The sequence below is a fragment of the Xenopus tropicalis genome, chromosome 8 (genome assembly GCF_000004195.4).
Source record: "Xenopus tropicalis strain Nigerian chromosome 8, UCB_Xtro_10.0, whole genome shotgun sequence".
Lineage (NCBI taxonomy): Eukaryota > Metazoa > Chordata > Amphibia > Anura > Pipidae > Xenopus > Xenopus tropicalis.
In genome coordinates, this window is record NC_030684.2 from 65,505,011 (window position 1) to 65,528,769 (window position 23,759).

Consider the following 23,759-nt stretch of genomic DNA (forward strand, 5'->3'; position numbering starts at 1 on the left):
TATAACTATTCCAAAGGTATTGACTCAATTTTTCAGGCTCAGAAACCCTATTTATTGAGTGACTTTTTAAGAACCAATTTCATAGTAGAATAGACTTGTTGGTAATATTTTGGGCAAGTTTAGGTAATTACATTAAATATTAAGCAACACAAAAATTAGTAATATTTTAATCAATGACATGTTGGGAGAGGTCCCAGGCCGAACAAGGCAATCTCCCATAGACTCCATTTTACCCAAATAATTAAAATGTTCAAAAACTAAGATATAATTAATTTTTAATATTTTAATTTTAAATATTATTTTTTAATATTTTATTGTTTAAATTATTTTTCATAGACAAAGTGTGGTGACCATGTTACAGAAAGATCCCTCATCCAGAAAACCCCAGGTCTCAAGCATTCTGGATAACAGGTCCCACCTTTAGCAGCATGGGAAATATTATGCTTTTTTGGGTCATTGACATTGTAATGGAGCAACAAATCTTCTGAAAATACCTTTTCATTGGGAATATCCAGTGCTCATGAATCACCGGAAATTGCCTGAATTGCACTTTTCAGATGATTACATGATTCATATGTTTGAGTTCTGGTGATTCCCACTGACACCCTTGCAAAGGAGATTTAGCCAGGAATTCCCATCATAACTAAAGAGGGGGGGGGGGGGCAAACGTGTTCTCATTATGCCACTGACCATTATAGTTACAGACACGGTCTTGGGCTTTATTTTTGAGTGTGTTTCTTAAGATCAGTTCTATGTGTTTTCCAGCATATAAGTGTAGCTAAAAATAAAGCACTCACAGGTTACGGTTTGGTACAGAACACACCTATGCGCTTGCTTCACACCTTGTTAAAATGAAAGCTTGCCCTATTTTTGTGTTTGACATGCATATAGATTGCTTTGAGGGTCAAAAGCATATATAGTGCTTGACGTGCTCCCTTTTAAAACAAATGCATTCACACCTCTGAAAAGAATTCAGTATGTGTATGAGCTCAGGACAAGGCACTTATGGGGTTTTGTAATAAAAGGCACTAAATTTGCCCAGGAGCAGTAACCCATAGCAACTGATGTTTGCTTTCAAACAGGTCACCAGAAAAAGCTACCTGCTGATTGGTTGCTATGGGTTACTGCACCATAATTAAATTGGGGGTTAAAACTTCAAGCAGAACTCATATACATACAGTGGAGGAAATAATTATTTGACCCCTCACTGATTTTGTAAGTTTGTCCAATGACAAAGAAATGAAAAGTCTCAGAACAGTATCATTTCAATGGTAGGTTTATTTTAACAGTGGCAGATAGCACATCAAAAGGAAAATCGAAAAAATAACTTTAAATAAAAGATAGCAACTGATTTGCATTTCATTGAGTGAAATAAGTTTTTGAACCCCTACCAACCATTAAGAGTTCTGGCTCCCACAGAGTGGTTAGACACTTCTACTCAATTAGTCAACCTCATTAAGGACACCTGTCTTAACTAGTCACCTGTATAAAAGACACCTGTCCACAGAATCAATCAATCAAGCAGACTCCAAACTCTCCAACATGGGAAAGACCAAAGAGCTGTCCAAGGATGTCAGAGACAAAATTGTAGACCTGCACAAGGCTGGAATGGGCTGCAAAACCATTAGCAAGAAGCTGGGAGAGAAGGTGACAACTGTTGGTGCGATTGTTCGAAAATGGAAGGAGCACAAAATGACCATCAATCGACCTCGCTCTGGGGCTCCACGCAAGATCTCACCTCGTGGGGTGTCAATGATTCTGAGAAAGGTGAAAAAGCATCCTAGAACTACACGGGAGGAGTTAGTTAATGACCTCAAATTAGCAGGGACCACAGTCACCAAGAAAACCATTGGAAACACATTACACCGCAATGGATTAAAATCCTGCAGGGCTCGCAAGGTCCCCCTGCTCAAGAAGGCACATGTGCAGGCCCGTCTGAAGTTTGCCAATGAACACCTGAATGATTCTGTGAGTGACTGGGAGAAGGTGCTGTGGTCTGATGAGACCAAAATAGAGCTCTTTGGCATTAACTCAACTCGCTGTGTTTGGAAGAAGAAAAATGCTGCCTATGACCCCCAAATCACCGTCCCCACCGTCAAGCATGGGGGTGGAAACATTTTGCTTTGGGGGTGTTTTTCTGCTAAGGGCACAGGACAACTTATTCGCATTAACGGGAAAATGGACGGAGCCATGTATCGTGAAATCCTGAACGACAACCTCCTTCCCTCTGCCAGGAAACTGAAAATGGGTCGTGGATGGGTGTTCCAGCACGACAATGACCCAAAACATACAGCAAAGGCAACAAAGGAGTGGCTCAAGAAGAAGCACATTAAGGTCATGGAGTGGCCTAGTCAGTCTCCGGACCTTAATCCAATAGAAAACCTATGGAGGGAGCTCAAGCTCAGAGTCATCAATTACAAGAAACGTTTGACCTCTGTGCTTGCAAACAAGGGTTTTTCCACTAAGTATTAAGTCTTTTTTTGTTAGAGGGTTCAAAAACTTATTTCACTCAATGAAATGCAAATCAGTTGCTATCTTTTATTTAAAGTTATTTTTTCGATTTTCCTTTTGATGTGCTATCTGCCACTGTTAAAATAAACCTACCATTGAAATGATACTGTTATGAGACTTTTCATTTCTTTGTCATTGGACAAACTTACAAAATCAGTGAGGGGTCAAATAATTATTTCCTCCACTGTATTAATAATAAAGTGGCATTTAGAAAGAATAAAAATTTGCAGAATTAAGAAAAATGAGCATTTTGCAATGTAATTGTGTATACTAGACAATTCTAAAAAGTCTAAAGTTTGCCCTCATCAGGTAACTCATAGCAACCAATCTGGTGTGCATGATCAAACAGCTGGCTAGTAAATACTGCCTGCTATGGGTTGCTATGGGTTACTAGATAAGTAGCAAGCTTGAACAGATTTTTTACATTACCCTCCTTTGTTTCTTAAAGAACTGCTTGAAAGTGGTGTTTTTTTTTATTTTGCACAAAACACATTTCCAGAGAAAGAGGATGTAAATATGTTCGCAGTTTATATTAAACAACCATACACAAGTCTGAACTGGCTACATAATAAAAGAGAATTCTGGTGTACAGAGTGTTATTTGTAATGCCCCTCTTCAAGCTCAATCTTTGTTTTTGGCTACATAGCTTTATGTATGACACTTTTTAAAAAGTTTTAAAATATTTTACAGCACAGATTGCTAACTATAGACTATAGCAGGGGTCGGGAACCTTTTTGGCTGAGAGAGCCATAAACACCACATATTTTAAAATGTAATTCCGTGAGAGCCATACAATGGCCGACGGGAGCTAGGCCGAAGCCAGGGCCTCGATTTGCGGCTGCCTGTGGAGGATGATGTGGCTTCAGGCCCATTCAGCCACGGATGCTGCGGGGCAAGGTAGGGTGGGTGTCATCTTTAGCTGTTCAATATGGCTAGTTAGTGGTATACTAGAGCGCTACCTAGCACAGTTGGCTTCTCTTTGTAGCCCCATTGGCCACATTTTAATTTCAATTCAAGCGTGAACTGTCACAGGTTTCTGCTCCAATATCCCTCTCAGTTCCCTGGGCCCTGGTTCAAGTGCAACCCGGTAAGGATGCCGGATGTGGAGGAGGGCGTGGCCCTCAGCGCAGGCCATGCCCCTTGTTATTGTTTTATTAAAGATTTGGCAGCGAGCCAGATGCAGCCATCAAAAGAGCCACATCTGGCTCCCGAGCCATAGGTTCCCTACCCCTGGACTATAGGTATGGGATCTATTATCTGGAAAGCCGCTATCCAATGCAAAATACAAAAGCTCTTCTTAAGCACAAAGTCCATTTAAAGCAAATAATTTAAATTTTTCTTCTAATTTTCTTTTGTCTCTTTAACAATAAAACCATACCTTGTACCTGAACCTTACTAATCTGCGTGAATCCATATTAGTGGCAAAATAACCCTATTGGATTTTTTGTTTTTAGTAAATTTAAGGTATGGTGATCCAAACTACATAAATCTCCTTATCTAGAAATACTCAGGCCCCCAGCATTCCAGATATTAGATATAATGAGATGGGTAGGGTACCTATTTGAGTATTAAAGGAGAACTAAAGCCCAAGTAAAGAAATAGGATAGAAATATTGCACATTATGCTTTGGATTTTGAACCAGCCCAAGGCAACACCAGCCCTTTAGCAGGGAAGATCTGTGTCTCCAAAGATGCCCCAGTAGCTCCCCATCTTCTCTTTGCTGGTTCACTGCACATGCTCTGTGCAGCTGTTAGTTACCTGAGCTTAGGGACTGACTCACAATATATATTTATTAATACAGATAATTACTAGATGGCAGCTAAGAAACCAGTGCAATTAGCATCGGAACTTAATAATCAGACCTGAAGCATCACAAGAGGCTGACCTCATTTTCAGCCTGATAATTTGTGATGACCCCTAAGCTTAGCTTCCCAGAGCAGCACTGAGCATGTGAGTGTCACTGACACTTTCCAAGATGGGGAGCGCCCGTGACAAGTCTGAAGTAAGTCCTGGATCATTGCGGCTATTGAGATGCTGAGACCGGTGCAGTAAACATAGTATATAAAATATGACATTTTTACGGTTTAGTTCTCCTTTAAATGTGTTGTGATGTCAATAAGACTACATAATGAAGAATTTAGGTGCAGAACAGTGCAAAATCACACACACATTTTCCATTGTACTAACCAGTTTTCCTTTGCACCATTAAAACCTGCTTCACCTTACAAACTCAGACAATTTGCTTATATAAATATGTATTAAGGATAATGCCATATCTATAAATATGCATTAAAACTGTAGATGATTAGTAAATATAAATGGCACAGGTATTTTTATTACAGGTATTGAGATAAAAAAAATGTTTTGCCTGTTTACTCAAAAACACATTATTTACTGCTGCAAATAGCTCATAGTGTTATGCAAGTGGACACTGAAAATCATGTTGGAATGACTTTGTTAAAGCAGGATAAATCTGTGAATAATGGCATAAGTTAGTTATTTGTAGCATATGAAAACTATTCATGAAACAGATCCATTAATCATCCACTATAGTATATTACACCTGCAAAATTACCCTCCCTTGTAGCTTATTCAGTTACCAAAATGATTTATACAGCCATGATATAATCCTCTATTTAATTTAAAACAGAGAATTTTTTTTTTAAAAGCAAAAAAATGCATTTACATCTACATTGTATGGAGACAAGTTAAAGGAAAATGTGGTAAATTTTCCATTACAGCATGTAATTTAATTGCTATAATGTTTGTTACACAAACATTACGTTCAAGTGCAGCAGAGCTAAAATCACTCCTGTGGCTCTGCACAGCTGATGTTTAGTGTCAGCCAGGTAGCCAAAATGGTAAGGAATCAGACTATTTTCAAAGATGCACTGTTAACATGTATTTTAGTTAGTGACTTAACACCACATTGTATTTTACTGAGATAAGTGGCACGTTTCAGCCGTCTTGTCTTAGGTGAGAATAACTTTGTATCGTTCTCTCCAATGCTTGATCCAAGGTAACCACTGGCTTGTAGCCCATGTCTTTTTTGGCTCGCTCACAGCTGTAATAATGGTAAGTTCCAGCCAGAGCAACCCTCATTGGGGTAAAGGTTGGCTTGATTTTGATAAATGGACTAATGATAAATACGAGGAGAGACACAAACATTGCTAGGTAGTATGCCAACCAGTAAGGAATCCGATATTTTGGAGCTTCATAGTTTAAACCAACCAGGATCCGTGATAAGAAAGTCCAGAATGGAATAGGCTGGTCATTTGTGATGTGATATGCCTAGAAAACACAAGGGCAAAATTATTGTTACCTCTTGCTGCCCAGTGTATAGGCAACTGTAATGTAAATTCTGCAAACATTTCCCTGCAGGAGTAAACTAGCCAACAAGTACATGTAAACAGATATTCCTATACCATATGCTATTTCACATTTCTTAGACACCAACAGTTAGGGATTGCTACCTTCATTTATTAGAAATTATGGGCAGGCACATGTAACATTTTCCTTTATATACATGTGGCTAACTGTGCATCTGCTTGTTTAATAGCATGGGCAGGAAGTTATAGTTTGCCATTGGCTTTTCCAGTACAGTAGTTCCTTATGTCAGTACCATAACAGAAGGCTGTGCCCTGGCAGGGATATTGCTGTGGTTATCCTGCCTTAGTAAGTTATGCTTTATATAGAAAGTCTGGTTATGTCTGAATTGCTTGTGGATCTCTAAAACACACCTATAGAGCGGGTCTTAAAGAGCTGCATTTTGCAATAAAATGTGTATTTTATCATGAGTGTGCAATTAGTGACATAATAAAAAACACTAATTAAGAGTGGATTTGTTTGAGAAAAACATATAATTCTGTAGGCTCCAGCTTATAAGTATAATCATACTACCTTTCCACATAATGGTGCATCTTTGTGCAAGTGCTCAGCTGCCAAAATGATGCCATGAACAACATTTTCAACATATGTAAAATCAACCAGGTTCTTCCCATTCCTGTAAAAAAAAATAGAATTGTTCCTAATGATGAATCATGCCAAATTATAAACTTATTGTTAAACTACTGCTTGGTAAAATACTTCCTATCCTGTTAACTTACTAAGCATTGCCATCCACTCAATGGTATATATAACTTAGTAAAGGGGGCTCTTAGCCAAATTCTTGTGGTGGTTTCACACTAGATAATAAAGGAATTTCCTACCATGTGCTTGCCACGCCTTTCCTGCCTGTGTCCAACTGGCTTGATATTTGCACTCTCTTAATACCCCCCATCGGACCAAACCTTCCAATGACATTAGAGATGTGAATATGCCACCAGAGGGGTCAAGATTGCTTGGTGACATCACCAAAGGGATTAAATATCTTGGCCTCACAAGAGGTAAAAAGTACTGGTTCACCACCAGTGAACTTCTAACTAAAAGGATTAAGTACCCTCTAGGTAAGAAATGCGTAAGGCTTCCTTTTTTTATGTATGGATTAAATAAACTTTAAAACATTTGTATCTACTAAAAGCTGCTTTTGACATTTTTGTGGAAGACCGGAGTGCCTGGCTGCTGTTTCTCTAATTGCGATTTCCTATATGGCTCCCTAAGCTGAAGGTCTGGGGCATGAGCACCCGGACCCACTTCTACTAAGGGTAAGATCTCTATACCTATTGCTATAGCTGTGATAACCTTGTGTGATGTTATTAACTCCTAACTAAGGGTTACTATCACTGAGGCAATTAGTTACACACTGCCTAGTGTGCGCCAAGACAGCAGGGGTCATTTACGTATACCCTGGATGCAAATGCTACAAGTGCAAAATCTCTCCCATTACTGCTCATTCAGTAAGCACTTGTGTCTGGGGAATTTTACGCTCTGCCGAGGCTGTATTAGCAGCCAACAATGCACCACTGCCTGGCAGTTTCTTTCCTTCCAGAGCAGTACAGGCCTTGCCCATGCACCAACTGGTAACAAGGGTTATTCCCCGCACTCCTGGATTTAGCAGAAGTGTCTGGTGGTGGGTTGAGGGGAATTTTTTTTTTTTTTTTAATGCTTGGTTTTTCCCATTTAGGCACCCGAGGGCCACCTCCCCTTAATCTGCTGCCCCAGCCACGAGTCTTCAGGTGTCTTCAGGCACTGTATTTTTAAGCAAAATGTTTGAAATGATCAACACTAGGGGCAAAATAGACTTTCTTTTTAGCATCAATGTGTTCATATAGAAGTATTTCTGGATTTGTGCACAGTTTGGCAGGTTATATATTAAAATGAACAATAATGGCACAGATGAGAAGAACATATACATTGTTAGGAGAATAACTGGAAGTTTAATCTTTCTCCCACATTGCAGGGATAGATTAAAGATGTCCAAACTCATCTGCGGAGTAACAGGGTATACGGCAACTATTTCTGTTCTCTTTCTGTTTTAACCAGACAAAATATCCCCCATTCTAGCTTCAGAAGCTCGTCAAAAGTAAGCCAAGCTTTAAATGACTATTACTTTGTAGAGATTAAAAAGATGTCAACAATGTTTCCAGGGCAGTTCACCCTCCTAACAAGCTCTATAAATGTTTGCATCATAAGATTTTGTACTGCTTAGAGGCAGAAGAAAAGAAATGGGCAGTGAAACAAGGCTGGATTACACATCTTTACTTACCCAATCATAAATTTCATTTTACCACTTTTAGCCGTCTCAATAAGTATAGGAACAAGCTGTGGGTCTCGTGGGCCAAATATACCATGAGGCCGAATAGCAACAGTTAAGAAGTTATTTTCAGGATCATTGGCAGCTAAAACTTCCTGTAAAATAAATGTGATAGGGATATTGCTGTTGGAAATATAAATTTGCAATTGCAATATTTTTTTCTCCACCAAAGTTGTGGCATAACTCAAAGGCAGAAGGCCTGCATACATATTGAAATTTGAGATAATGCTATATTTAAAAAGCTTTTAATGGAACAGTATTATTAAAATATTTTAGTATCTAATGCACCTCTAAGCTGCTGTACAAACAGTTACATCATACTCCCCCTTTTATAGTTACATAGTTACATAGGGTTGAAAAAAGACCAGTGTCCATCAAGTTCAACCCATCCAAGTAAACCCAGCACACCTAACCCACACCTACCAATCTATACACTCACATACATAAACTATAAATACAACCACTAGTACTAACTGTAGATATTAGTATCACAATAGCCTTGGATATTCTGATTGTTCAAGAACTCATCTAGGCCCCTCTTAAAGGCATTAACAGAATCTGCCATTACCACATCACTAGGAAGGGCATTCCACAACCTCACTGCCCTCACCGTGAAAAACCACCTACACTGCTTCAAATGGAAGCTCCGTTCCTCTAATCTAAAGGGGTGACCTCTGGTGCGTTGATTGTTTTTATGGGAAAAAAGAACATCCCCCATCTGCCTATAATCCCCTCTAATGTACTTGTACAGAGTAATCATGTCCCCTCGCAAGCGCCTCTTTTCCAGAGAAAACAACCTCAACCTCGACAGTCTCACCTCATAGTTTAAATCTTCCATCCCCTTAACAAGTTTAGTTGCACGTCTCTGCACTCTCTCCAGCTCATTAATATCCCTCTTAAGGACTGGAGCCCAAAACTACACTGCATACTCAAGGTGAGGCCTTACCAGGGACCTATAAAGGGGCAATATGATGTTCTCATCCCTTGAGTCAATGCCCTTTTTTATACAAGACAGCACTTTATTTGCTTTAGTAGCCACAGAATGACACTGCCTGGAATTAGACAACTTGTTATCAACAAAAACCCCTAGATCCTTCTCCATTAAGGATACCCCCAACACACTACCATTCAGTAGATAGTTCGCGTTTATATTATTCCTACCAAAATGCATAACTTTGCACTTATCAACATTGAACCTCATTTTCCAGTTTGCTGCCCAGTTTTCTAATTTTGTCAAATCGCTCTGCAAAGCGGCAGCATCCTGCATGGAACTTATAGTTTTGCACAATTTTGTGTCATCAGCAAAAATAGAAACAGTACTCTCTATGCCCACCTCCAGGTCATTAATAAACAAGTTAAAAAGCAAAGGACCAAGGACTGACCCCTGCGGTACTCCACTAACCACACTGGTCCAATTAGAAAATGTTCCATTTACCACCACTCTTTGTACTCTATCCTTCAGCCAGTTCTCTATCCAATTACAAATATTATGTTCTAGGCCAATATTCCTTAATTTGATCATTAACCTTCTGTGAGGTACTGTATCAAACGCTTTAGCAAAGTCCAAGTAGATGACATCAACTGCCATTCCAGCATCAAGGTTCCTGCTCACCTCCTCATAAAAGGCAACTAAATTAGTCTGGCAAGATCTGTTACGCATAAAACCATGCTGGCACAAACTAATAGTATTGAGAACTGCAATGTATTCAAGTACCCTATCCCTTATTACCCCTTCCAAAATTTTTCCTACTACTGATGTCAGACTAACAGGCCTATAGTTTTCAGGCTGAGAACGGGATCCCTTTTTAAATAACGGCACCACATTAGCAATCCGCCCGTCTCTCGGCACCATGCCAGACCTCAATGAATCCTGAAAAATTAAGTGAAGAGGTTTGGCAATCACAGCGCTCAGCTCATTTAATACCCTGGGATGAATCCCATCCGGCCCTGGACCTTTGTTTACCTTTACATGTTCAAGTCTCTTTTGAATTTCCTCCCGAGTGACCCACGCGTCAGTAGCTAAATTACTAGAGCTGGGCATATTAAAAGGGAAGCCTTCATTATCTGGCTCCTCAGATGTATAGACAGATGAAAAATAAGAGTTTAAAATTTCAGCTTTTTCCCCGTTCTCATCAACCAACTTACCCCCCCGTGATAATAAGGTTCCCACCCCTTCTTGCTTCATTTTTTTACTATTCACATAATTAAAAAATAATTTTGGATTCTTTTTACTCCTAGCTGCAATATCCCTTTCCATTTCTATTTTAGCTTGCTTGATAGCTTTTGTGCATGCTTTATTTGCTTCCTTGTACCTGATGAAAGTTTCTGCTGTCCCAGCTAACTTGAATGCTTTAAAAGCACGTTTTTTATTACCAACCTCGACACTAACACTTTTATTCAGCCATAAAGGTTTTGCTTTGCGATGCCTCTCCTTGCTTACAAGGGGGATATACTGTTGTGTATACCTGCAAAGCAATGTTTTTTGATTTTTTAAATGCTTTACCCATAAATTAACCTACTAAAAGCATTCCCTAGGTCTGCTGTACCCTTCTGAATAGGGCAATTGGGCACCATTCATCCTGAACCGAGAAGTTACTCAACAGCTTTATAGTGGAGAAGCTTTGTGTTAGACCCATCTGGAGAGTAAATTTATCTATACCCTGAAAATTAAATAAAAGCAAGCCAGAGGAACAGAAACTTCAATTAACAACACTGCTATGAACTGTGATTCCCCAGCTGTTCCCATACTTCCGGTTTATAACAGGAACCAGTTCAGGACGTTATTCAAGATAAATTGTGCCAGACTTGTAAATGTAATTTTTGGGGAAGCAAATGAAAATAACCTATTATTATAACAGCTTAGAGATGGATTATGTAATAACATTTTTTGTGTTACTATACTGTTAAGGACAATCGCAGAGTGAATAAAAATTAGCAATTTTGTGTTAAACACACCAATCTTCACTGTGTTCACTGTGTCAATTATTCTGTGCTGTGTGGTGCCCCAGTAAGTTTAATGTGCCCAAAATTCAAACAATTATTTTCAGTGCTATTAACAGAAACATTAGCCCCTTACCTTCTCTTGCAAAATCTTGGTCTCTGTATAATAATCAATGGGTTGGCTGGCATAAGGCAGGGTCTCAGATCCATTCTTTATGTCTTTTCCTTCAAAAATTACACTGGCACTGCTGGTCAGCACAAGTTTCTAGAACAAATGGAAAAGGTCAAGTTATTATGTGTGAGGAAAAACTTGTTAAGGAAGAATGCATTGGAAAGGTCTTTGAAAAGGCTTATTGTGGTACCTTATAGATATATATATATATATTATAATGCAACTTAATGAGCCTTTTTGTTCTTACTGTACCAGCACCATGTAGTACACCACCCTGCATGCAACTCTTAATTATTCCCACACCTGCAGTTGTCAATTTCAATTGGAGACTCCCAGCTTCCTCCACCCTCAACTGAAATATAATTGTGCTCAACAAAAAATAATCTCAAGAATGAAAAATGCTTCAAGTCTCAAGTCAACCACAGCCCTTTAGATGGGAAGAACTGTGCCTCCAAAGATGCCCCAGTAGCTCCCAATCTTCTTTTCTGCTGATTCTCTGCACATGCTCTGCAGTACATTTAATAAACACAAAGTGCTAAAGACCAATTTACTTTATACCAGTCAGGTCTGCACCTGATCGGCCAATTGATAATACTGCCATACAAAATCAGTTAAATCAGTATATGACCTCACAGATAGGAGATATAGATCCTTAAAAGACCCACTAGAAAGGAGTCATTTCCCAAGGGAAATAAAAACAGCAATTCCATGCAAATGCCAAAGAATGCAGGATTTTATCCTGCTACCAGAAACTGTGGGAAGTGGTAAACAAATAAGCTTTTATGTCTCTAGGCTAGACAGCTACAGATTAACTATTTTCTTGTTTTAAAGGGTTCATCTTCAAATTAACTTTTGATATGTTATAGAATGGCCAATTCTAAGTAACATTTCAACTGGTCTTCATTATTTATTTTTCAAATATTTTAATTATTTGCTTTTTTCTATTGCTCTGTTAATTTTACTTTTTATGTCTACTCAGGTTCTCTCCTATTCATATACCAGTCTCTCATTCAATGTACTCCCAGGTTACTATAATTAGAACCCTAGCAATCAGATAACTGCTGACTGCTAACTGGAACTTTTTACTGAAAAATAATATAATTAAAAAAAAAACACAAAAACGGAGACCAATTGCAAATTGTCTTAGAATATTATTCTCTACATCTTACTAAATGTTAATTCAAAGGTGAACAACAACGTTTTTTTCAAACAGTAGACTCTTTCACAAAATGTATATCTGTAAAGTGCTGTGAAATTGTTTTTATAATTATAAGAAAACTGTATATATGTAGCAACTAAACACTGGATAGTATTAATTAGAAAACTTTGAGAAAGGCTACTGTTGTGGCCTAATAAATCTCGGATTTTGTCATAAGTCCTGTGTGATGCGATCCATTTTTGCTTATATATATATAGATATATATAAAAGTTGCTGGAAAGCTGCACACCATGAGGTTAAGTTGATACCTGGGTACCTGTGCAACGAATAAATATACAGGCAGGAGTGACGGCACACACAGGATTTCCACAAAGGAGTCGCAGGAACAAAAATTGAATAAATCAGAGGTTTATGGTGACCAACGTTTCAGCTGGAGCCGATTTATTCTATTTTTGTTCCTGCGACTCCTTTGTGGAAATCCTGTGTGTGCCATCACTCCTGCCTGTATATATATATATATATATATATATATATATATATATTATATTGTATATTTTACTTGTTTTTAAAGTAGAAATTTGCTCTTTACCTGGACACCAACTTCTTTGCAAACTTCAATAATTGTTCTAGTTCCAGTGAAATTGACTCTATAGAACAATTCTTTATTATCACTGAATGGTGCAGGTGAGGCACAGTGGAATACCACATTAACTCCTTGAAGTGCAGGAAGCAAGTCCTAGAACAAACAAAATAGAAAAAGGAGAACTGTGAGTCAGGTGGGCTGTTTTATAGACCTACTTCACAATGATTTTCAAACTAATGGCAAAAGGAAGATAAAAGCATGGATGAAAAGAAACAGAAATAAAGTACAGAAATGGAATATTTTATCTGAAAACTCGCTATCCAGATGCTACAAATTATGGGAAGGCCATCTCCCATAGAGTCCATTTTAAAAATGTAATTCTAATTTTTAAAAATGATTTCCTTTTCTCAGTAATAATAAAACAGTACCTTGTACTTGATCCCAACTAAGCTGCATGAATCCATATTTATTTAATGTTTAAATATTTTTAGCAGATTTAAGGTATGGCGTTCTAAATTATAGAAAACTCCATTATCTAGAAAACCCAGATATCCCAAACATCTAGATAACAGACCCTATACCTGTACAGAGCACTATTTTTGGTGCTTACGCCTCTTACATTCATCACCTCCAAAGTATTTAGTACATCTTATAATAAAAAGCATTACTATTTTTTTTTATGTGGACGTTCTTTTACCTTCTTACTACAGAGATCGCCTATGAAAAACTGCACACGTTCATTTTCAAATCCTTGGCGGATGTCAAAAACATTGACTGTATATCCTTTCTCTAACAGCCGTTCTACTATGTGCTGGCCCAGAAATCCACTGCCCCCAATCACTGTGCATTTCTTGCTTGCCTACAAAAAAGCAAACACAGAAGATATTAGTAAAGAAAGATAATAATAAAAATAATATCTGCACTGTGAAACAGAATATTGGGTTGTACCATTATGAACACAAGTTAATACACATATCCCATGAAATAAAAAAACTTTTTAAAGATAGCTCATTAAAAATACTGTACCAATTCTAAAATAATTAAGTTGCATAGCATTAGCCTCCAACCCTATGCATCGATGCCAGCTCCCTAGCAGAAGGATATACCAGTTAGATATAATATGCTTCTTATTCAAACAAATTGGAAGCAGCCGCTAACAGGAAAAGGTCTTTTAATTTCTTTTTAAATGTGGAATCAGTAAAGAGGCCAGCGTGAGTGCAGTTCTTCATTTGGAACAAGCATCACTAACATGAGAAATGACCTTCCTGGTTTGTAGGCTTAGTTACTTGTGAGCAAGAGGAAGAGGAACTAAGATAACTGAAAATGAGAGGCTGAATTTCAGGTTGAAGCTGGATTTATCATGATATACAATTATTTAAGCAGCATTGTAAGAAAGTATAAGAAAGTAAACCTTATTAACCTTAATGTAACCATTACTTTATTTTGTGTGCTAAAACACAGAACAGTGCTTTATACTCATTGTTATTCTTAGCAGCAAGAGACCTGTCAAAGAAAGGACAAAGCCAAACGCCTGACTTTCGTGGTTTTTAAAGGGGTTAGGAGCCGAAGCAAAAACAGGTATATTAAGTCCATTTTAAAATGTTTAAAATAAGTACAGAAAAAAAGTTGTTTAAACCAACTGAAAATATATTTTATTTGCCTTAGGTAATCTATTGATACAAGGAAAGGTTTGGATAGACATTGCCTTTAATTAGAATACTTCATCTGGTAACTAATATTTTCCCTGAATATTTTGAATATACTGCCACCTAAAGGCAGAGCACTCAATTATGGTCTGTCTTTTTATTATTTGATACTGTGTATAAAATGTATCAGAAAATATATTTTTTTTTCCAGAAAGTTTTATTTAAACTTTTTTTTGATGATCTTTAAAGAATAGATTAAGAAAATGATCAAGGTTTCCCCCGGCCGCTAATAAACTTACTGGTCGTAGTCGGGTTGCCATTTCAGTATGAATTTAGATAATGTAGCAGCCTGGAAAAATAAAACAAAGTTAACAATGTATCATTAAAAGAGAAAGAAAGGTAAAAACTAAGTAAGCTTTATCAGAAAGGTCTATGTAAATACAGCCATATGCACTCACAGAAATGCTGCAGAGTTCTCTGTGAAAAGATTTCTTGTGTCTGTAATTCATGTGCCACAAACACAGCTTTCCGCTTTCTCCTGCTCCCCCCTCCCTCAAGAATGCTAAGAACTCACTCCCCCCTTTAGGAATGTGGATCTGAGCCAATCAGCAGGAAGCTGACTCATAGGCTTACTAACTGAGCATGTTCAGTTTGGTCTGCATGTCTGTGCAGGAGTGAGGCATTATGGGGACTTTCTTTACACAGCTCAGTGTTTTTTCTTCCTGTTTGGCTTCAGATCTTCTGAACAGGTGAAATATGAGGAGACTTAATGGCACTATTGAGACAACTGAAGGTATGCCTGCAGCATGAGATTAACTCTTTACTAGCCTTTCCTTCTCCTTTAATACAAAATGGAACTTTTGTCTGCTCAACCTCTAAATCTTAACATACTAGATGGCTACAGAGGTGCACTTTATTATCAAGCACCTTGTCAGTGTGCAGACACATTTCTTACCCATACTGCAGCTAATTTTATACAATTGGAGCACTACATTCCCAGTCCTGGCATTTAAGACCCAATGCTTTAACCTTTGTGCACTTTGACCCCATGCTTGTGTCTGTATGCAATCCACCCACTTTAACTGTAAGCTCTACGGGGAAGGGACTTCATCCTACTTTTACCATGTGGCACTTAATTGCTGTACATTTATATTTTTTTGTTTAATGTCTTTCCTGTGTCTGCTTCTATATTGTAATATTGTACAGTGCTGCATATCCTAGTAGCACTGTAGAACTATAAAGTTATACATACATACATACATACGTACATACATACATATACACAACAGAACAAATATAAAACAGTCTAAGGTAAGCATTACATACCATAAATACCACAAGCTCATTTCTATTCTTCAGTTCCACTGTCTTTAGAAATTACTTGGGCCTAATCGTTATTTTACAGCAACAGTTTAAGGGATTAGGAGGTGGGGACAACAATTGAAAGTGCCCACCCCTTTCAATCATTTACTTCAATAGTGAATGCCTATAAGGGCAATGACACATGCAGCTACTAGTAGCCAGCTGCTTGTCACGGCTACATAATTGTCTCTACGTGTGTTCTAGCACAGACTATTTTCAGTATTGTCTATGTCCAGGTATTTTCTGCTGTTCTGTAGCCACGGCAAGTAGCTGGCTATAAGTATCTCTGCGTGTCATAGCCCTAAGTGCAGGTGCATTATATTTGTCAGGGAATTGTTACTTGCACACAAAAGTTGCCACATCTTGAAATGATATTCACCTGACAGATAACTGCACCGGTGTTTGCACGCGACTGCAACAGATGCGATACGATGGTGACGTTGTGTATGCCATCCCACCGGGGTTTTACATTCTTGCCAGTGGGATGGCATGTCAAGGAGATGTTGCCTGCGGTAACAAAGATTTATCGCGGGCGACTAATCTTCACGTGTGCCACTGCCCTTAGGCTTAATTCTTCTAAATAATGTATGCTTTAAGGGACAGTGTACTTTCAAATTCTATTGTTTTATATGTGTCCAACAGAAATATTATAACCTATATGTATAATTATTTCCCTTGTGTATTGTTATCCTAATGCATATAAGTTGTTACTGACTCTGTTTGCAATTAAACCAGGGCAACCCAGGCACCCAAGTAACCCTATCTAGTGAGGTGCTATCTACAGTTGCAGAGCAGGGTGCGAGGTGCAAAGAGCATGCTGGATTTTAACCCCCCAAAAATATATGTCAATCTAGCCCCTGTGCTTATTCTTGCCTAATGTTACTTATATTTTATATCGAATCTCAGCCCCCTATTGTGATGCTCTCCCTGTCTATAATCCAGATATACATGTATATGTCTATAAGATTCAGATTGGTGGCTGTTCCTAATACAGCACTAGCAACAGAACACTGTAGCAACCCCAGTCCTGCTCTAACAGTTGTAATAGGGATAATACCACTCTGTGAAACTCATCCTTACCCTTCAGTGACAGAACGAAAGGCGACAGAAAGACGCGTATCAAACGTTGGTCTCAACATACACCCGCACAGATAGTACAGCCTGAGCCTACACACTCCGATAAGTAACAATTATGACACCAGCCCCTGTATAGATAACATACCAGTCATGGGCTGAGGATCAGCAGAGCAAAGGAGTGAATATGGGATTGGTGAATCTCGTATCACTTCACCCAATCAGATTGTCGAAATCCGTTGCCTGGGAAACGAAAGCCTTTCGTCACAGCCCTGCGCTGGTAAAAGAACAAGGCGCATGTGCGATTCAAGCCTCGCTCCGCTATGATCACCAAGGTTTTCGTAGTTTATTGGTTAATAGTTTGACAGCTTACCAATAGAAATAACTGTTTAATTCTCCTCGATTCTGATTGGTCAAGTGTGGTTGTCTGCGCCCAATACAGGAACAGGCTGTGGTGTATGAACCTCGGTTGTTGTGTACACTAAATAGCGAGGTCGAAGGTTGGTGTGCAGTTTGATATGGTGAGTGTGCAGAGTACGTTTTAGGCATGCACAGGCCTCCCTGCTACAAGCAAGAGATTTGTACGGCCACTAACTCTAGAAAATAAAAATGGTTAGAATGCATTTGCGCCCAGTTCTGCACAGTTCCTTTAGAATATTATATGCTACGTAAATACACAGTCACATTTAAAGGGCTTTTGCTAGAGACCTTAATATGTTGTCTATGAAAATGGCTATATATAATTCATATTTCACTCTTTCCATCAGCATAAATGTTTATATTATTTAAATAAAAACACACACATAAACAATATATATCGTTGTGGTAGGAGAAGATGGCAGTTAATCAATTGACCCTTCCTTATTAACCTCCCCCCATGTCCACTTTATCTGTAATTCTGAGACTCAGGTTGCGGCTGGAGGAAGGGAGGTATTCGTTCATACAGAGCTCATTATTTAAACAATTTCTCCTAATTACATGGGGATAGCGGACAGCATGGCACATGCAAAAGGGAAGGAGTTTAGATAACAAAGTCATTGTGATTAGGCTGTGACCAAGATGTGATAACTGTATGGCTCAATATCAGAGAGACACTCCTATTGTTTTACAGCATAGCTTTATTTGAAACTGCAAATAACAAATTTACTAGGCATATACATTGTAGTGTACTGTACTGTTCTTATTCACAATAGCTTCCTTTTAAGTTGTCTTCACTCTGCTTTATTAGATGATCTGTATCTCTCCCTAACTTTTTTTGAACTAGAGCATTCAGATGACCCCTACATGGTATAATTCTTTTGTTTTTCCAACAAACCAAATTGTTGGACATATGAGCCAAAAACTGTGCCTCATTGTACAATATCTAATTGGGGCTTGGGCAGGTAGTGACTGATCTGAAAACCTCCTGTGTTTTAAGAAGAGCATTTAGCTGTACGTTGCACTGCAATTTGTTCTGCACAAACCTCCAATGTGATACTGGTTTGAAGGCCAAAAAGTCAGAATTGTCTGACTTTGCCCAAGTGGCAAAAAATTTAGCATCTAAGCCAAATGTGCACATCTAACCATGTTTGGTCAGCTTTAGAATATGTTGGTATCATTCTTAAAGTAAACTGTATTTGTGACCGTATGCTTGAATTTGTTTTAATGTATTTAGGCTTCCAACTACAAGAAACCATCTTTAGGAGTGACAACTCAGAGAAAGAAACCTGTCCCAAAGCCTGAGCTCACAGAGGAACAGAAACAAGAAATTCGAGAGGCTTTTGATCTTTTCGATACTGATGGAGCTGGAACCATAGATGTTAAGGAGCTAAAGGTAAGATGCACAGATTCAGGTACAAATGTTTTTTTTAATATTCATGTTAGAGGCCAAAAAAGGTGTACAAATACAGTATTGCATGCAGTATTTGCATGCAATAAAGTATGTGGGGATAGAAAGTCATTACTGAAAAAGAGTTGCATCTGTGGGTAATTTCACAGTCACAGCCAATAGTTTTTTTGTCATCTGACATGATTATTAGAAAAAAGTACAGTATGCAGTGTTTTCATATGACAAATGTTCCATTTTCTGAGTAGTTACTCCTTGACCATACAGTGCCTTGCAGTGTATTTTGTTCTTCATGATATTTTTGTTTCAAAGCACTGAAACCCCAATTTTTAATCTGCCGTTTTTATGTTTGATTAAATCTCAAGAAAAAAAACTGAGGTAAAATATATATATATATATATGTAACTCAGCACTTATTACATTATAAATGTTTAAATACAACTTTTATTTTCACAGTGTAGTCACACTATACCATTACATTACTCACTAGTACAATATATTCCCCACAGCAGTATATATTAATAAGTTTTAGTCTATATGAAGCATGTTAAATACATGGCTTAATGACTTCCTCAATAATTATCAGTATCATAGAAATGCCTTTATGTATTTGTATAAGTTCCTACTTTTTATATTTAGCAACATTCTGCTTCCTGTTCTGTAGCAACTTATGACAGTAATGTAGTCCTTAAAGTGCATATTCTGCGTCATACAGAAAATGTATTTCGAGTTTATTTGAGGTGCAAAATTTCGTAAAATATACATTCATGAGGTCTGCATACAGTTCCATACCCCTAAAGGGAATCTCACAAATGTTATGGTGTAGTTTCTTATTACTTAATTACACTGTGTACATTGCAAATAATTAATTCTACCATTAAAAATTAAATTTTTGGACCAAAAATGGGAGCATATTAATTTTAAACTAGAGAGGTACATTTCCTGAAGAAAATGTGAGTGGTGCTTGCCCTGGCAAAACTCGTGCCCCAACATTACAATGCTTCCTTCAGCAGGGGGCAATTAACCGCCCACCCCTCAGAAAAGTCATAGCACCCCATTCCCAAATAAGCCGCACAGTTTGACACCTCATTCATGGGTCTACGACAAACTAGTTATTTGCCAAAATCCCCATTATAAGTCAATGGGGCAAATTTGGGGACCTCTCTTGCTCCGGGGGTAAAACGTATACCCTTGTGCGGGGTATCTTCTGACACATGTTGCAAACCTCTTCAAATGTGGTAAATTTCACGTTTCTAAACAATTCCCTCTCTGCGCTACAATCCGTCAAAGTTGGCCTCAATGTTAAGTCAATGGGATTTTTGGGCCGGTTAATTGCCCCCTGCGGGGGCATTTAGCCTTAGAAAAGTCATAGCACCCCATTCCTGAATAGGCCGCACGATTTGACACCTCACTCATGGGTCTACCACAAACGGTGCGGGACTAGTTACGCACCGAACTTTTGTACGGAAGAATAATAAGCCTGTGAGATAACAGTAGTGATGCTTTGCTTCGCAAGCACCACTAACTATAGAACTCTGAAACTCTCACCAGCATTTAGGTAACCTGCTTTTTGGAAGGGTACGTGGATCTAGGGTGTTAAGAATCATTGCCTCTCTTTGTATTTAATTTATTTTGGGTGCCGCTACCCTCTGCTCCTTATTGGATAAATAAGTAATAATAATTATTATTTATGTGTAGGTTGCCATGCGAGCATTGGGATTTGAGCCAAAAAAAGAAGAAATTAAGAAAATGATTGCTGATATTGATAAAGAAGGCACTGGAAAAATATCTTTTGGTGATTTTATGTCTGCAATGACACAGAAAATGGTAAGGAAGTACTTTTGTATTTTTGCCAGAAAATGTGCAATATGTGATGACAAAGATTTTAGCTAGTCATTGCAGGTTAGCAAAATATCAAACATTCAAGGTATGCCAAACTGGTTATTTTCCAGGTTGCAACAATTTTACCAGTGAAATTAGTACTTTTTTTCTTTCACAATAAAACTTCTCAATCACTTCCCATCTCCCTTATAGCTTGGTAATTCCAAACCATCACCATTTAATGGAAGCCACTTTTGAACTATGACTGCAGTGTACATAAAGCTAAAAAAAAAACAAAAAAAACTTTGGGGGTCATTATTAGGGAGTGGGAACATTTGCACCTGTTCAGTAATCCATATAATCCAGTCAGTGACTAGCTTTTTCAGGCAGCTGCAGGTAGAGTAATGAAAGCAAACTTTTAATTGATTGCCATGGGTTTCTGCCTAGGTGCAAATATGTCCAGTGTTGATAACTGAACCTCAAGGAGAATAAAACATAGTTTTCTTTTTGTATTGACACACGGTGTGTCCATCTATCTATAAACTAGTTCTTAAAGAGTCTACACTCAAATGCAAATATATCTATATATACACACACATACGCACAAGACCCATGAATATCCTGTTAAAAATAATTAATGTGAATAAAGTACCCCCTGTTGTAAAGTTGATAAGGATATAATATGTCACAGAGCAGTTCCATGACTATATAAAGCTATATACAGGTTTATAAAGGTCGTGGAACTCCAAGGTAACTTCTAATTTCCTAACATTTAACAACAGGGGGTACTTTATATATTATAATACATCACTATATAGTTACATCACTAAGAACCGACACTATGCACTGATTATACTAATGACATCACTAAGCACCATGTATAAGGAGATAAGTTATAATAAAGATACAATGATCAATTCTTTGTATGTTTGCCTGAAAATAACATGTAATGTTTAGCAAAGTAGTAAATTGTGGAGGAAAACACAGTGGGTCTGTCTTTACTAAATGTGCAGAATGCTTGGAACCTGATGCAAAATGGTGTCCGCACTCCAAGGCTCAATATTCTGCGGGCTGCATAGCCAAAATTATGTACAAGGGATGCAGGTAATACAGATTACAAATGTTTTTATACATATATTTATGTTAAATAAATTCACCCAATTAAGGTGGGACCAGATATTTCCCACTGCCCACAATGTAATGCAAAAAAAAAATCATACAAAAAGCAAAGTTTATAAATTCCAATTGGCCTTGGAGAAAGTCGATAGGTTTTTGGTGATAATCCTCTTTTCCCGGGACTTCTTTCTCCCAGCAGTTTACTACTTGTGTGGAACATAGTAGAACCTTAAACTGTGGTGCCACTTGTCATACATGTTTCTTCTAACATGTATCCACACACATTCCTACGCCACAAAAAGAGTAAAGCAGCGTGTGGAGTCTGCTGAAACTGAATGTTCAGTATTTGTCAGTTTAGCTGTTAATTTCTTTTGAGAACCATGTTATGTGAAGCTGCCATTTGTCATTTGATGTTACTTTTTGATTACATTTGCTTTTTGATTCCAGGCTGAAAAGGATTCCAAAGAAGAGATAATGAAGGCATTCAGATTATTTGATGATGATGAAACAGGAAAGATATCATTTAAAAACCTGAAACGGGTGGCCAAGGAGCTTGGTGAAAACCTTACAGATGAAGAATTGCAGGTTAGGTGATCTTTTTATTTTTCCACGTCTCCAGATTCCACACAGCATTGCAGCATATAGGGCAGCTTACACTCAAAACACTAAAAAGAAAGGTCTCAAAAGAATCTTACTTGTACTGAACTTGGCAGTGAGGGTTAAACTGAGATGTTTTAAATGTTGTATGTTTGGCCTTATAAAGTATCCCCAATACTTTTGGTCATATAGTAGATATTTAATTTTTGTTCATTCTTTCCCTTCTTATGTATTTGTCCTGCAGGAAATGATAGATGAAGCTGACCGAGATGGAGATGGTGAAGTCAATGAACAAGAATTTCTTAGAATAATGAAGAAGACAAGTTTATATTGAATTAGGCAACATAGGTCCAATGCATTTCCATTCTCTCGATTTTGTGACACCAAAGTCCTTTGTGTAAATGAAGAGACAGATTTAAACCATCAAAAATGAAGTCTTATTCCATCACTCCATAATGTGTTTCGCACAAATTTCTGGTTATTTTCTATATTGTACTTTTAATGGCTACTACTTCTTGCCTGTAACAGTGTTGTAATGTGTTGGAATAGTGGAATCAAACAAATACTGGTATGACTATTGGATTTAAGTCTACCAAAGTATGCAATATCTTGGCACAAAGGGTGCTTATCTTGTATGCAACATAAATCTGTCCAGGCAGCAGACATTCTGTCATGTGGCTTTGGTCCTTATAAGAATACAGTATGCCTTTTATTTGTATTGCTGTTACATATCACCCAAATATATTTATTCATATGGAATTAGTTCTGTGTAATAAAATATTTAAAGTTATGGGTTTATAGTATCTTGTGAGTAATGTAATGATGGTAGTGCAAACATTTTCCAACACACTTTAAAATATAGCACTATATACCAAACTGCCTCCTTTTTCCAGATTTGCAGGGCTATTTTGTCCCTAAACTTTACAGAACTCCTAGTCAAAGAATACATACAAGATATACAAAGCTGTACAAGGTAATACAGGCAGATGCTGGTTATATAAAAAAAAAAAAGGTATATTCTTGAATCTGTTTATTGTACATGCAGTTTCTACTAATAATTGATATGCTTGGATTGTAAGTGCATAAATATTGACATTGTGTTATAGTTTTCACACTATATTGATTACTATAAAAAGAGGCGTTGCATAGTTCTTAAGTTCTGGAGTTAAAGAAAACCAGGTTCCTCCTTACTCTGCCTTAGCCTGTGCAAGGCTTGTTCTCTTTGCAGTTTGCATTGAAAGCCCTATCTTGTGCCTCTTAT

The 23,759-nt window shown here is 37.7% G+C and overlaps 2 protein-coding genes across 3 annotated transcripts; one reads left to right on the forward strand and one right to left on the reverse strand.

The window, feature by feature from the left end:
• Positions 1-4,749: 4,749 nt before the first annotated feature.
• Positions 4,750-17,378, reverse strand: nsdhl (NAD(P) dependent steroid dehydrogenase-like). 2 transcript variants are annotated; one of them, XM_012968492.3, is made up of 8 exons: positions 17,288-17,378; positions 15,003-15,052; positions 13,755-13,916; positions 13,064-13,210; positions 11,280-11,408; positions 8,156-8,298; positions 6,412-6,514; positions 4,750-5,802 (listed from the first exon to the last, which is right to left on the reverse strand). In XM_012968492.3, exons 2-8 carry the CDS (start codon positions 15,021-15,023, stop codon positions 5,470-5,472), a joined length of 1,038 nt encoding a protein of 345 aa, XP_012823946.2. In that variant the 5' UTR covers positions 15,024-15,052; positions 17,288-17,378; the 3' UTR covers positions 4,750-5,469.
• Positions 17,379-17,618: 240 nt separating this feature from the next.
• On the forward strand, positions 17,619-23,509 carry cetn1 (centrin 1). The gene is made up of 5 exons (NM_001017149.2): positions 17,619-17,660; positions 18,794-18,952; positions 20,663-20,791; positions 22,349-22,486; positions 22,743-23,509. Exons 1-5 carry the CDS (start codon positions 17,658-17,660, stop codon positions 22,830-22,832), a joined length of 519 nt encoding a protein of 172 aa, NP_001017149.1. The 5' UTR covers positions 17,619-17,657; the 3' UTR covers positions 22,833-23,509.
• The last annotated feature ends 250 nt before the right edge of the window (positions 23,510-23,759 follow it).